The sequence below is a fragment of the Etheostoma cragini genome, chromosome 1 (genome assembly GCF_013103735.1).
Source record: "Etheostoma cragini isolate CJK2018 chromosome 1, CSU_Ecrag_1.0, whole genome shotgun sequence".
Taxonomy (NCBI): Eukaryota; Metazoa; Chordata; class Actinopteri; order Perciformes; family Percidae; genus Etheostoma; species Etheostoma cragini.
The window spans coordinates 33,017,341-33,032,507 of record NC_048407.1 but is presented as its reverse complement, the minus strand read 5'-3'; the positions used below and the strand labels follow the sequence as shown (position 1 = coordinate 33,032,507).

General features: G+C 41.2%; 1 protein-coding gene across 1 annotated transcript in view; it reads left to right on the top strand.

Annotated features, from left to right (window-relative positions):
• Positions 1-4,298, top strand: part of tipin (timeless interacting protein) — a 6,850-nt gene extending 2,552 nt beyond the window's left edge. The window contains exons 2-7 of the mRNA XM_034889222.1: positions 6-99; positions 411-486; positions 1,862-1,984; positions 2,102-2,159; positions 2,689-2,928; positions 4,006-4,298. Of these exons, the coding sequence (XP_034745113.1) occupies positions 6-99; positions 411-486; positions 1,862-1,984; positions 2,102-2,159; positions 2,689-2,928; positions 4,006-4,298 (884 nt within the window). The remainder of the gene's footprint in view (positions 1-5; positions 100-410; positions 487-1,861; positions 1,985-2,101; positions 2,160-2,688; positions 2,929-4,005) is intronic.
• The last annotated feature ends 10,869 nt before the right edge of the window (positions 4,299-15,167 follow it).

The following is a 15,167-nucleotide window of genomic DNA, read 5'->3' as shown; positions in this document are numbered from 1 at the left end:
TGCAGGGGACGAAGATGGTGATGTGTCCAAGCTAGCGGACGTCCCTGCTGCTAGAAGGAAAGGAGTGAGGAGGCCGCAACCCAAGCTGGACTCTCACAGGTACCCCAGACATCATTGCTTTGATTCACACCATGGCAGCAGAGGTACATCTACTGTCAGTTGATGCAAGGAGGTCCAGTAATTAAAGCATGGACTCTGAATGTAGGGGAAGGCCCGGTACTCAAAGGTTTTGAACTCTTACTGCAACAAGTTGCATGTTGTGACAATCAATGAGTTAACCAACCGTCACAATGAAAACACAGCTACTGTCATTTTAGTCTCCTTTTAATTACACACACACAAAAATAACCTGTATATAAACAGTGGATCAAATGAGTGAGTATTTGAACTTATGTCACATTTTTCTTCAGGCTGAGCTCAGAAAGAGGACTCCCAGCTCTGCGAACACTGTTCGATAATGTCCGTTTCAAAGGCAAAGGGCACGAGGTGAGAGCTGACGACTGTGGAGTCATTCATGTTAACCGTACCTAGTCATATCACACACTGATTTACTCAGGTGTGTGGAAGACACAGGTGCACGTATTTAGGGGTTTAGGGGTCCTTCTTTAAATAAATTCACAGTTTTCATTGAAAAAATTGCAATTTCACATCATTTAGGACCGTTGTTATTACCACATCTGTGTCTCTAACTTTGTAAAAACTAGAGCAGAGAATAAATTACAAACCCTTAAAAAGTTATACAGTTACATTCCTTAATCTTTGGTAGTGCCCAAATCTGCTTGGGTGCTGCACCCAAAGCGCTGACACACCAACCCGGTAATCGACAGTTGGACAGTCCGGCGAGGTCGCCGACTCGAGTCGGTTCGGTGCCGTCGGTCTGAGGAGCCGTCAGCTTTCATTTCGGCCGATTTGATACGTTAAATTGGAAGGCGGGCAGTCGGACTCAATGACCAATCTGATTGGTGGAGGCTAACCCGTAAATGACAAGCGGGATGAGCGTGACAAACGCCTCTCAAAATCTGACCAAAACCCTTCAAACTGACCTTAGTCGATCTGAAGTGAAGACGGCCGACTGCTCGCATCAAACGTTTTCACAAACTCGTTTCGTTGTACCGTTTTCATAAAATACGAGGTCGTATTCCGGCCGAGCCGCCATGCCGGTCGGTTTTGAAAGGACCCGGACCCACGTGACGCTTTCGTCCAATCAGCTGCCGGTTTTTATTTCTTAGGCCACAGTAGAGATCAGCGCCGCCTGCCGTTATGGAGACGCATTGCGTCAGAACGTACTCTCAAGTCTGCGTTGTTTCGCCGTGTTTCAAGGCCCCGACTCGGGGAGGCGGTCTGCCGACAGCTGGCCGTCAGGTTGGTGGGTCAGGTAGGTATAATGGTCGATAAGGTTCAGGTTCAGTTCTGGTCCATAACCCAGTACCCGGTCTCTACAGCACCTGTTTACTGGTTCCACTTATTATTCCACTTATTTAGTATTATTCATCATTCTCATTTTCTATTTCAGAACTCTTCATTATGTTCATACTGTTCATAATGTAATATAATAACAAAATACTATTTATCCCAGTATCCTTTGCACTTTGCTTCACATTTAAATAATTTTTATTGAACTCGTCTTTGCACTCATGCCTCTATATTTTTCTGTTTAGAGTATGTATATATATTAGTGTGTATATTTTTCTTTTGGTTGTTTTTGTGTGTGTAAGCACAGTGTGAGCAACGATGCTCCAAAGAAAAATTTGTAATATATGTCCTCATACCTGGCAAATAAAGCTGATTCTGATAAAACCCGGTCACAAACATTTAGCCACCATTTCATGGCGTTGGCGTTGCCGTGTATTTGTCCAACCAGGCCGAGGATCTGCGGCTGCTGATGCACAAGATGGAGAACTGGGCCCACAGGTTGTACCCCAAACTGCAGTTTGAAGACTTTATTGACAAAGTGGAGAGGCTCGGCAACAAGAAGGAGGTGCAGGTGGGGAGAAGATGTCGCTGCTGAGGATTCAATGAAATGTTCTGGTTTTGTACAGCGCAGAATTTGTAATTATTTAAGTAATTTGCCTTTTTTTTTTATTTATTTTTTATTCCGCAGACCTGTCTCAAACGGATACGGCTGGACATGCCACTGACACACGAAGACTTTATGGGTGGTAAGGGATTAATTAATACAAAATTATTGATAGGCATTGTGTCACAAAAACCTACGATTTTTCTTTCTTTTTGCTTTGTGAGACATCCCCTCGGTATAAAACCACACAAAAAATGTATGATTTGTTTTTTATAGTCAAATTGATCTGTCGTAATTTCCTCTATCTATAAATTAGTTGTTTGTGCTATAAAATGGTAACAATGTGGTTCGGCGTTTCCCAAAAAGCCCAACATGATGTCCTCAAATGTCTTGTTTTGTCCCCAATTTTATCAAATATATTCAGCTTACTGTCACAAAGGAGAGAAGAAACTAGAAGATATTCACATTTAACAAGCTGGAGTCAGAGAGTGTTTAGTGAGAATTGCAACTCAAATTGAGTTATTGATTATCAAAACAGCTGGAGATTAATTTAATAGCTGACAACTAATCGATTTAATAGCAATTTATCCAATAATCTATTCAGCTCTAGTAAGCAAGGTTCAAAAGTCCACCCTAAATCCTCTGTTCTGTGTAAATGTCTCTTGGTTTAGGTGAAGAACAAGCAGCTCCTGAAGCGCAGGTCTTTGGGGATCCAGATCCGTTTAACAGAACAAGCTTCAATGACCTGCAAGCCCCGGTCCACTCCACCCCGGCTCCAGCTGCTCCACCTACTCCACCCTCCCCAGCTGCCCCCGCCCCCCCCTCCCTGACCGAGGAGCAGCGCAGACGCATGGAGCTGAACAGACAGCGGGCTCTGGAGAAGAGGCTCGCCCGCCAGCAGCAGCAAACAGGTAGGAGCTCTCTCCATCTGTTCAGTGATGGACAGATAAATCTTAATCAGACATCTGGGACGCAAACGTAACCGAGGGTTTATTATATCGTCTAGACTCAGGTTTGACTATAATATAAAGAAACGCAGGCTTTTGATGCCGGATCCAAGACGGCGTTGCACGTCTCACTTCATTCAAGGGCCTGTCAGTACAACACTTAATCCACGTCCGTTATTCCTGTCACACCACAAACCCTAATGGTTAGCGGTAACTTCCTCTTAGACTACAGTCACACGTGGCCGGCTATTGTCATAAACGGACATTACAACCTCTCTGTTTTTAAAACTACCAACGTGCACAGCTGTCAGTTTTCAGAAAAGGCTTCATTTACACGTACCTGTGTATGTAAATGCCGTCGAGAGCACGCCAACCCTGGAGGTGGCGGTGTAACAAGGAGCTTAAGCCCACGTTAGCCAATCAGAATCCCCAAAATAGCAACAGCAGCAACAAATCACTCCTTCTCTCTTCTCTTCTATATATCTCTTTTTATATATTATGAATATTTTATTCGCTGCAATATGAAAAAAGAAAAGATGGCATAAATAGCTCTGTTTGGAAATAATAAATCATTCTCGACTACTGCGGTGATTTTGTAGGGGACGGCATAGGGCTGCACAATTAATCGAATTTTAATCCCAATCACGATTTAGGCATCTACATAGAAGATAAAATGATTTAAAAAAAGGATCTTTTCTAATATAAACCTTTCTTTGTTGTTGTTGAACTTTAATGCTTTACAAACACCAAGGCAAGTAAGCTGTGACTAACGTTGCTCTTCTTCAGTGATTTTGGAGAGGGAAGTTAGGTAGAAATACGCTGGTTGACTAGTATGACACAAACCGTTAGGTGTCGCTGTCTGAGCCTTACGTCATCTTTTCTATTAGTCACGGTAATATTGTATACCGCGGTGAAATAGGAAGGAGGCGGTATCGAAATTTGGATACCGCCCAACTCCAGTCTGCGTTTCCTAAAACTGAAAAAGCTTTAACTTCTGATTCTTGATGTCTTTGTGTAAAACCTCCTCCTTCCACCCCTCAGATCCTGCAGAGTCCCAGACTGTTGACACGCCAGCGTCAGCAGATGAAGGCACGTCTGTCTCCTCTGCAAACGTCCCCAACAAGTCTAACAATCAGGATGTAGAGGTGGAGGATTTCGACCTGGAGCCAGCCAGCAGCAGCAGCACACAAGCACCACCTCCCCCACCACCCCCCAACCAGCTTCCCCACCCAGACTCTGAGCCTCCTGCTGAATCAGCTCAGTGTGAGAAAGAGGAAGAAACCAGCCTCAGCCAGGTCCACCAACCCAGCACCGAGTGTCAGGACCAAGATTAATGCTCAAGTACGGCACGCACTCTGAGTTAAGGAACGACTAACTGTACCGCCAAAGTTTTATTTTATTTTTTTCATCCAACCTGTGCATAAATTATCTTCTTGAAGTCTGTTAAGAACAACTTGGTTCAAATCCAGAATACCTGTTTCCAGCCGAAACAAGCTGCTGCAATGTAGATACCGGTATGTAAATTAAAGTTACCTTCAGTTTTCGTCCATTTGACCTGCCACCGACAGGCTCAGCTTATTATTCTAAGTATCTGACAACATTATGGAAAGGATCCCTATTTGTGGAAGACTAAGATCCTTTTTGTTTAACATAAAACTTGAAATCGTTATCGCGAACTAACCAGACTCCATTTAAATAAACAGTAATTTTATCATTTTGTAAAACACACTTCATTCTAAGTCGAAAGAAACAATATAAAACTATCAAAAGCCGTCTTGGGTTGTCTGTCAACCGTGCCAACCATCACCGCTCTGGTTTGGTTGAAATAAACCTATAATTCACCCATTTACATGTGGATATATGCTGGCTCTATACATGCTAAAAGTATCGTTTATGCATATGAAATCTGGTGGGTTGGCAATAGTAATTCGTTGTCGTGCCAGCAGTAAAAAATGAAACCAAATTGTTCAGATTTGACCATTTATTGGCAGGATTTTGTGTTTTTTTTTCACATATTTCAGTTCTTCCTCACCTGTACTACGTGTTACCTGTTTCTGATCTTATGACGCCTAATGTGAGTACCATGCCTGCAGTCAGGAGTGCCCTGGTGTTGTTCCTGTTGTAACGTATCAGTGCAGCATGAGACGTCACTGCAATAAACAATAATACATCAAAACATTTTGTCTTTTCTGGAGCTTAAACTGAGGAACTAAGTACCAGTTGTTGAACAAAAACGAAAACTGAATCTGTTTAGTATCAAGACGTGTCTATGATCTCATCTTCAGCATCAGAAGGTTTATCTCCCTGCATTTTGTTAAATTGCTCTCCAAATGCCTAGATACCGCTGCTCTCCCCAGCCCTATGCAAAACAATAACAAGACAATTTAACAGTAACAAGCAGTTCTAGTCTCCCACGGCAGACCACTGGAAATGGATCCCAACATTAGCCCCCTTCAAAATAAATTAAATAAAACTAATAAAAGAACAATAATGCTTTCATATTTAGTTTTACACTGTGCTCTTTCTGTATACTTTCTTTCCTTTTTCATTTCATTCCATTTTATTTCATCTCTATCTTATTTTTGATAATTAGGGCCCGAGTGCAGAGAGCGGCAACGGCCCTATTGAAACTGAAGGAATTATCATTATACTTTTCCCGGCAAATTAATTGCATTTTTGAGGGACTTTTCATAATTGAAAACTCACCATATTTGGCGTTCACATCAAGTCTGGTGAAAATTAAGTATTTTAAGGGTTTCGGGAATGGGCGCACAAAAACGGCTCGCTAGCGCCCCCTACAATATTAAGAAAATTCAGCCCCTGCAGTAAGTTTAACGTAGAGTCACCCAACTTGGTACACATACGTAGCATGGCAGGACGGACCCGGGCACCGAAGCAGCGATGGCCCTATTGAAACTGAAGGAAGTAATATTTTTTTTAATTATTATTCTTTCTTTTTCCCGGCAATTGAACCGCCTTTAAGGGTTTCGGGAATGGGCGCACAAAAATGGTTCGCTAGCACCCCCTACAAGGTGCAGTCTTATATGAGGTATCACATAAGCCCGTTCATCACTGCTTGCAGTTTTAATTAGGGCCCGAGCGCCGGAAGCGGCGAAGGCCCTATTGAAACTGAAGGAATTATTATTCTTTAATCCGGCAAATGAATTGCCTTTTTGAGGGACTTATCATATTCAAAAACTCACCAAATTGTGGGGGACACAGAAGGCGAAGTAGAGCCACCAAAACTGACTCTGACAAGTATGACCTAAACCACTCCAAGGCAGCGCCCTTAATCCCCACGCCATGCTCGAGGCGAGACATAAGGATGCTGTGGTCAACTGTGTCAAATGCTGCTGTAAGATCTAAAAGAATAAGAATTACATAATCTCCAGAGCCAGTTGTGATTAAAAGATCATTAAAAACTCTTAAAAGTGCAGATTCAGTGCTATGAAATGTCTTAAAACCAGATTGGCACACCTCAAGAACAGATGTGTATCGAAAAACAACTGCAACTGTAACAGAACTGCCTTCTCTAAAATCTTCAAGACAAAAGGGAGTTTAGAGACAGGGCAACAGTTTGAAAGTGCAGATGTGTCCAAATTTTGTGTCATTCATTATTACATCGCCAAAAATATCAATGTATTTGTTATTTTTCTTTATTTTTAAATACTGGGTCAGATGACCCTCCATAGCTGTAACTCAGTAATCAGAATACATGTATACAATATACTGTTAAATGTCACAAGTCACACACAAAAAATCTGGTTCTCACATTTACTGTGTGTAGTCAGATGTGTCAGTGTGTGTTTTATCACCTCTGCATCGGTATGGCCCAAATTCGGAGTATTGAAGAAAGCCTTCACACAGACTAGGTCACCCATCCGGAACCAGATATCAATAAGTCAATAAGCCCAGAGTCAAGGTTGGGCTTAATGGTGAGACCAAACATGAGTGGTTTGTTTTCATTAACTAAAAATAAAAAAAAAAATTAAACTAAAGTCAAAAAGGTGAAAGAGAATAATAAGAATTAAGAATTATAAGAGAAATGGGAAAGTGAGATATTTTCTATGAATGAAGGTAAAGTGAATCTGCTGATGGTCTGGATTGTGTGATACATCTGGGATGTTAGACCATACATCGTGCCAGTCGGGATCGATACCCAAGCCGGGGCAATCGCATGCCCAGAGCCTCTCAATAGGAAGGCCAGAGCACCCAGATATCTCTAAGAACTGATAAAGCCTGGACACCATACCACGGTTTAGGCTGCCCAGTAAATAGCTTGGATAGGATGGAAGGGCAAAGGCCTACCATCCTCTTTTCTTCTCTGTAGACATCTTCATTCACGACCGTTTTCCTTTCCACATAAATTTAGATACTGCTGATTGTAATTTACAACAATAGCCAGCAGAACGGGCGAGAGGTAGCATAGAGCTCACACATTCATTTTAACCACTAAGAAACAGGCTTGAATTGACATGGGGAGATTAATTTTAAAGCCTGGTAAGCTTCCATAGTCTTCGCATAGAGACAGAAGTTGAGGAAGAGACTGAGATGGGTTTTCCAAAAAGACCAAAACATCCAACGTCCGCAAACACAACACATTCTCACTCCCATCTCGTTAAATCCGGACGCTTGGTCAGGTGCCTTTGTTGTTGTTGACGCTAAAGTCTCCTTTGTCAAAATCGACAAATTAACATTTTCGAGAAACCAGGTCTTAGTTTCCCTGAAATTGAATGTTTCTCGGATGTTTACAGTAAAAAATAGTAAACTTTTTACTGAGTTGTAATTTTTAGGTTCACAATTGAAAAGCCCTTTTGCTGCCTTTTTAAAACTATCCAGTTATAGTAGTTTCACTCAGGGAAAGTAAAGTCAGAATCAAACAGTTATTCCTTAATTCTTCCCAGGATAATGCTGCTAAAAGCAAGCACACATTCAAAGTCTCCTCTGTTTGCTGTACAAGCACTTCAGGGTGAGGAGGACACCTGTATCTATATTGAACTTTTAAGGACTTTTTAAGGACTTTTTGACAGTAAGATCAACACTCTCTCTAAATAACCCTGAGGCAACAACGCTTTAAAGAAGCTGCAGGAGAAACGTGACAGGCCCTGTAACGACTCTAGTTTATGACTAGGGGAAGCTGGGTAGTAACACATACCCAAGAAACAGTATACCCAAATTATCAAAAGAGAGATGAACCCGAACACCTATAAGCCCGCTGTCGAGACACGTTAAAGTGCTGTAACAATTATCTTTTATTGCACAATATAAATATATGTATAGATCATGTTAAAAAGTGTTAAGAAAACATGAACCCAACTTAAAGTAGAAAAGTCTAAGCTGAAAAGCGTCAGGATCTCCAAGGCAGAGAACGTCTCGGGTTACGTATGTAACCCTTGTTCCCTGAGATAGGGGAACAAGACACTGCGTCGGTTACGACACTATGGGAAATCCTTTAGGCATGACAGGGCTGAATGCGAATGAAAACTACTCCAATCCTATTGGTCCTAGTGAGAACAGTAGCATGTGACGGCATAACCGTAGGGGTATGTAGCTCATTAGCTCTTTCTATGAAGCAAGGCACTCCAGGTGGGGCGAGGTGCAGCAAACCGATGCAGTGTCTCGTTCCCCTATCTCGGGGAACAAGGGTTACATACGTAAGGAAAGAGGATGGTGGCCATTGAGTTCCCAACTTCAAACATTATTTTTGGTCCTTTGTATCGAGACCCCTCCTCACTGGGTTAAACCCAGATGTGTCTGTTTTCTGGCGTACCTTAGAAAGTGCCTTGGTCACTCCATGACATTCGTTTTGCCAAAATGTCTAAAAAACAGTGCCAGCCATGCTTTGGCCCCATTATCTCACATCTTGTCAAGACTTGGAGATTGGCTGAAACACACTGTGACTGTAACAGCTTGTAACTGGCTAACTTGTTCCCCTTTATTCAAAAACACAGCACTCCTGATTTGGGGGGAGGCTGATAACAGCCGCATAATGGGAACAAAGGGCTCTTCATTGTCTAAAAGACATTTCTGGCAACGTTGGTTTATTGCCTTTTTCTGACTTACAGAACACATTTAATCTACCACATTCCTCTTTCTTCTTTCACCTTCAATTAAGATCGGCACTCAAGGCCTGGGTATCGATCTCGACTGGCATGAAGTATGGTCTAACATCCCAGATGTATCACGCAATCCAGACCATCAGCAGATTCACTACAACTTCATTCATAGAAGATATCTCACTTCTGCATTTCTCTTATAACTCTTGCCTTTCTGACTTTAGTTCAATAAAGGTTCTTGTCTGTTAAGGTGGAGTAAGTAATATATATACAGTGGTGCTCATAAGTTTACATACCCATGCTTAAATTGACTAAAAAGAGGAATAAAAAAAATCATCTTTTGTAAATAGATTGAATTTAATTGAAAAAAATGAAAAATCCAACCTTCAAGGATTCCAATTTTCTTTATGAACGAATAATATATTGTAAATATATAAATGTTCTTCCTTAAAATACAGGGGGCATAAGTGTACACCCCCCTATGTTAAAGATGTAGAAGACCCCCCCCCCCCCCATCATCACATACCCTTCACCATACATAGAGATTGGCATGAGATACTTTCCATAAAATTATCTCTCAATGCAAATCAAACCAGCTATTAGTCTAACTGAAATAACACCATGCCAATCTCTATGTATGGTGAAGGGTATGTGATGATGGGGGGGTGTTAATTCCAAAGGCCAAGGGAACTTTATCAGGATGCATAGTATCCTGGTCCATGAAATAACTGGTCTTTAATAAAAAAAAATCTGCCCCTATGGGAATTTAACATGGGGGGTGTATACTTATGTCCCCTGTATTTTAATATTGGGGGTGTATAATTATGCCCCTGTATTTTAACATAGGGGGTGTATAATTATGCCCCTGTATTTTAACATAGGGGGTGTATACTTATGTCCCCTGTATTTTAATATTGGGGGTGTATAATTATGTCCCCTGTATTTTAACATAGGGGGTGTATACTTATGCCCCCTGTATTTTAACATAGGGGGGTGTATAATTATGCCCCTGTATTTTAACATAGGGGGGTGTATATTTATGCCCCCTGTATTTTAAGAAAGAACTGTTATTTATTTACAATATATTGTTCATTTACAAAGAAAATTGGTGTCCTTAAAAGGTTTGATTTTTCATTTTTTTTTATTAAGGCATTAAGATCTATTTACAAAAGATGATTTTTTTTATTCCTGTTTTTAGTCAACTTAAGCATGGGTATGTAAACTTATGAGCACCACTTTATATATATAATCATTCGTTCCTGTGTCTTATAAGATTCTATTCCAGTTGCAGAGTGCTGTGAGAGCCCTGAACCATGCGTCCTGTTGTGGTTCCTGCCATCCTTCTTCTGGTGGTGCTGATGTTCACGTCGGACTCTGCAGCCGGTAAGAAAACAATCCCTAAATAAAAAATCAGTCTACACAGACAACGGGAACACAAAACGTTTTTTCTATGGGAAACAGGCGATCCTGCAGAAATGTGTAAGACCAAATATCCGGCCACACCGTGTACACGCAAGAGCCTCGGTGAGGGCTTTTGCAAAGACATAAGTGTTGTCGCCTTGTCATATGAGCTTCACCTGTGACTAATAATGGATCAATTAGGTCTCAGGTGTGTATAGAAACAACCCCAGTACACTAGACTTCACATCAACTGCAACTAGACCTCTGCAAACATGCCTAAGATTCACCCTGAGACTAAAGGTTTGATCATCAAGAGGCTGAAGACCAGATCCACTGCTGATGTGGCAGACACCTTCAATGTGTCTCAGCGTCAAGTACAGAGGATTAAAAAAACATTTAAAGACACTGGAGACGTTTTTGACAAGCCCAGGTCAGGCAGACCCAGCAAGACAACTGCTCGAGAGGACCGTTTGTTGGCTCGAAAATCCAAGGCCAGCCCATTTTCCACTGCAGCAGAGGTCCACCAGACCTGGTCCCCTGAAGTCCCTGTGTCAACCAGAACAGTTTGTCGGATTCTGTCTCAAAATGGCCTCCATGGTCGAATCTGTGCCCAGAATCCAGCACTAAACAAAATACAATTGAAAAACCGTGTGGCATTTGCCAAGGCCCACAGCCTGCTAAAAGGATGGACGCTGGAGAAGTGGAAGAAAGTGGATTTTTCAGATGAATCTTCTGTTGAATTACACCACAGTCGCCGCAAATATTGTGTGTATATGTGCGGTAACTGTGGTGTAATTCAACAGAAGATTCATGGATCGATGGATCCGAGATTCACCCAGAAAGGAGTGAAGTTTGGTGGCGGAAAAATCATGGTCTGGGGTTACATCCAGTATGGGGTGAGCGAGACATCTGCAGGGTGGAAGGCAACATCAATAGTCTCAAATACCAAGAAATCTTAGCTTACTTCTTATATTCCCAACCATAAAAGAGGCCAAACTCTGCAGCAGGATGGCGCTCCATCGCATACTTCCATCTCCACTTCAAAGTTCCTCAAGGCGAAGAAGATCAAGATGCTCCGGGATTGGCCGGCCCAGTCACCAGACATGAACATCATGGAGCATATGTGGGGTAGGATGAAAGAGGAAGCATGGAAGACCAAACCAAAGAATATTGATGAACTCCGGGAGGCATGCAAGACTGCTTTCCTACCTCTTCCTGATGACTTCATCAACACATTGTATGAATCCTTGCCAAACCGCATGGATGCAGTCCTTCGAGCTCATGGAAGTCATACAAGATATTAAATTTGGATCTCACAGCACCGCTATTTAATTTGCTGACATATTTTAGTATTTGTAGTAAATTTGTTCAATGTATGTATAGGCGACAAAACTTTTGTCCCGCCAAAACTTGACCTTTCTGTCTTGTTTAAATGATAAATCTTGTTTCAGTGAAACTAATTTATTTCAGTGCATTGAACATCATTTGGGAGGGTTTTAGCTTATCATATGAGCTATTTCTTACACCAATTGATTAATTAAAAGTCAGGTTAATAGTAGGTGTTTCTACAAAATAGATAAGCGACAAGACTTTTGTCAGGGACTGTATACGTATATTGGGATTACTGAGGTACAGCAATGGAGGGTCATCTGACCCAGTATTTAAAAATAAAAGAACAATAACAAAGGAAAATGACATACGTTCTTATTTTTTGGCAATGTAATAATGAAAGGGGAAATGTATTTTTGGAGTAATAGAAAAGCCGAAATGCAAAAGCTTATATTGAAATGCGTAACGGCAAAAGAAAAAAAATCATAAGAACGTTTAAAAGAGAACGTTTTTCATTAAGATACAAAGCTTTATCTTACCTCCCTCTGTTGTGCATGTATTGTTCTCCATTTTAACATTCACCATGTTCTAAAGGTGGTCGTGTGTTTCCCGTCTCCTCAGAGCAGAGGTTAGGACCGGATCATTTTCCGGGTTGAGAATAGATCAAATAAGGGAATTAACATGACAAATGATGAATTATCAGTAAAAACTAATTCTTCTGATTTGTGTTCATTTCAGATGGCCTGTACAAAATTCCCTAATGGCACTATGGTATCGATCCACAATGACGATGATCTGAACCAAGTGAAATGTGCCATGCACAGAGCCCATGCCAAAAAGGTTCACTACTGGATCGGTGCCTTTTTAACGGTAATCAGTGACTGTTTCTGTTCATGAAGCCCTATAATTTATTCATTTATTTAACCTTTATTTACCCAGGTAGGTCAATTGAGAACATATCCTCATTTGCAACAACGTCACATTCTCACAGTTCTACGTTGGTACCTGGAAGCTGGCGGTCCAACCACAGTCTGATCTACTGACCACTGATCAGCTCCACTGGAGCGGTTGAGGTTAAGGGCCTTGCTCAAGGGCATCTCAGTGGTGGCAATGAGGGGGGGGGGGGGGGCAAGCTCTTTAACTTTCCCCACCCAGATTTTTTTCCTGTCTGTCTGGGGATTGAACCGCGACCTCCCGATCCCAAGCTTGTTTAATCACTAGGCCACCACTGCCCAATACAACCGGTGTTATGATATTGCACAAACTTATGCAAAAAAATTCATATAATGTACTGTACCACAAAGAACCTCTCTCCTCCTCCTTCTCTCCATCTGTATGCAACCTCATCCCATTACTGCATGTTACTAACTCGACTTCTTCCCTTTCCCGGAGTCTTGAGCTCTCTCGCCCCCGTAGTCTTGAGCTCTCTCGTCTCTCTCTTCCAATCGCTTCCTGCAGGTGTTTCTGACACTGGATCTGCGGTTAGAGTCACCTGTTGCCTCCATGAAGATTGGTGACGGGATAGTTAAGTTTAGCGGTCTTACAGTTGAATGTAGCTGAGAAAATAAGATTCTGAACCGGGTACAGAGCTCTGTGAGGTCATAAACACCCATTTCCAGGATAAAAGTCTTAAATTCTCCTGGACACAAACACACCATCTCTGTCTTCCCTTTAATAAATGTAAAATCTGAAAGATGAGATATGCATTCTTTCATTAGAAAAAAATATCCTACCTTTAATAGAGAAAATGTACAGTTAAAACCTGTCAGCCAACAAATAAACGTTGGTTTATTGATTTGACCAAGTAGTCAACCTCAGGCAATCATTTGTTTTCTGTTTTTCCTTTTAGGATAGGCTTGTCTGGATTTGGAGCGATGGCACTAAGTTTGATTACAAGAGATGGGCTGGTGGCCAGCCTGACTTCTATAAGGACAGAGAGTTCTGCATTGAGATGAACTATTCGGGTGAGTAAATAAATGGTTTAGGAGGAGACGTGGTAGGTTATTTTATTATTTATTTTCTTAAAGGGGACAATACATATTAATGAACATTTTCACAAATGTAAATATGCCAGATTGTAGCCTTAGGCTAATTTCCATCTGCAGACCCCCTGGCGTATAAGAAATGAATTACCTTATTTATTCATTTGACCTCAGACAAGATAAGAGAGGTTATGACGAAGGAGTGTAATCATTAAAGTAGCACAACAAACAGGTCAAAGTAGAGGGATCTGAAGGAAGAACAGGACACTCATTTTTAACTGCCTATGATCGTTTCTACACATGGAATACGATTAATCTATTTCTTTGTGTGATTGAGAGTTTGAAGACCAACAAACCCTAAACAGGATGTGCTTCCTACTGACACTGATTAACATGTTTCTTTCAGACTGGGGACTGTGGAACGATGTGAGCTGTGGTGAGACGAGGCCCTACGTGTGTGCAGTGAGGGTCTAGTAGTTCAGAGAGAACCTGAAGAGCAGCAGTTGGACCAGTCTGCTTCAGCTGGAACCTCTGCAAGCTTTCACATTTACTGCAATAAATATTCAGCATCAGAAAACATGTTGATGTTTCCTGTTTCTTTTCCTGTTTATCACCGATTCATCTAATCATGTCATAGGGATGTCAGTTAATTACTGACATTTTGTGATCAAGGTTAGCCTACTTTAAACAATAATACACTAGAGGGTGTGATTTAACAACATGGTTATGACAGTGATGAGGCTAGGGCCGTAAGCATTAGGGGTGTTATCATAACAAAACTTCAGTAGTCGGTGCAATAACACGATTCTCAATACCACAGTCAGAAAAGGATTTTCTAAGATTCCATGTCGTTCAACTTGAAACATGACCTTCTGTATTAAAATATCAAAATGTCCTAACAAGACATACAAAACATGTGCAATAGAGCATAGAATAACATGTGCAATGAACTTCCAGACTCCTTTTCAAAAGGTACAAAAACGATAAAAAAATCAGAAACAAAGTCAATAAAAATCATCAACAACAGTCAGGAAGACAACACAGGGATAAAACGCTTTCATTCAAAGTACTGAAGAGGCAAGAGGTTGATGGAGGTAGATGAAGGGTGTGTCAAGCGGCTCATCCAGCGATGTTGTTCAGACACCACAACATCCCAGTTTCTGAGGTAGGACCCCCTAAACCCCTCTGCCAAATATACACACCTAAGTCTGTGTAAAACCCTGAAAACACCGGGATTACTGCCTACTGAATTAGGTGAATGAACCCCTGTGTGGTCTTCCCATCAAAAAATGTTGTCACTTTTTTCAACACTTTTTTCAATATTTATCACTTTTATTGACGTTTAACACTTCATAAGACTAACTTATTACCTTTAGTTTTACAGTTAGTTTTGGAATTTATTTATATACTCTTTTTTGGGAAATTATACCTAATG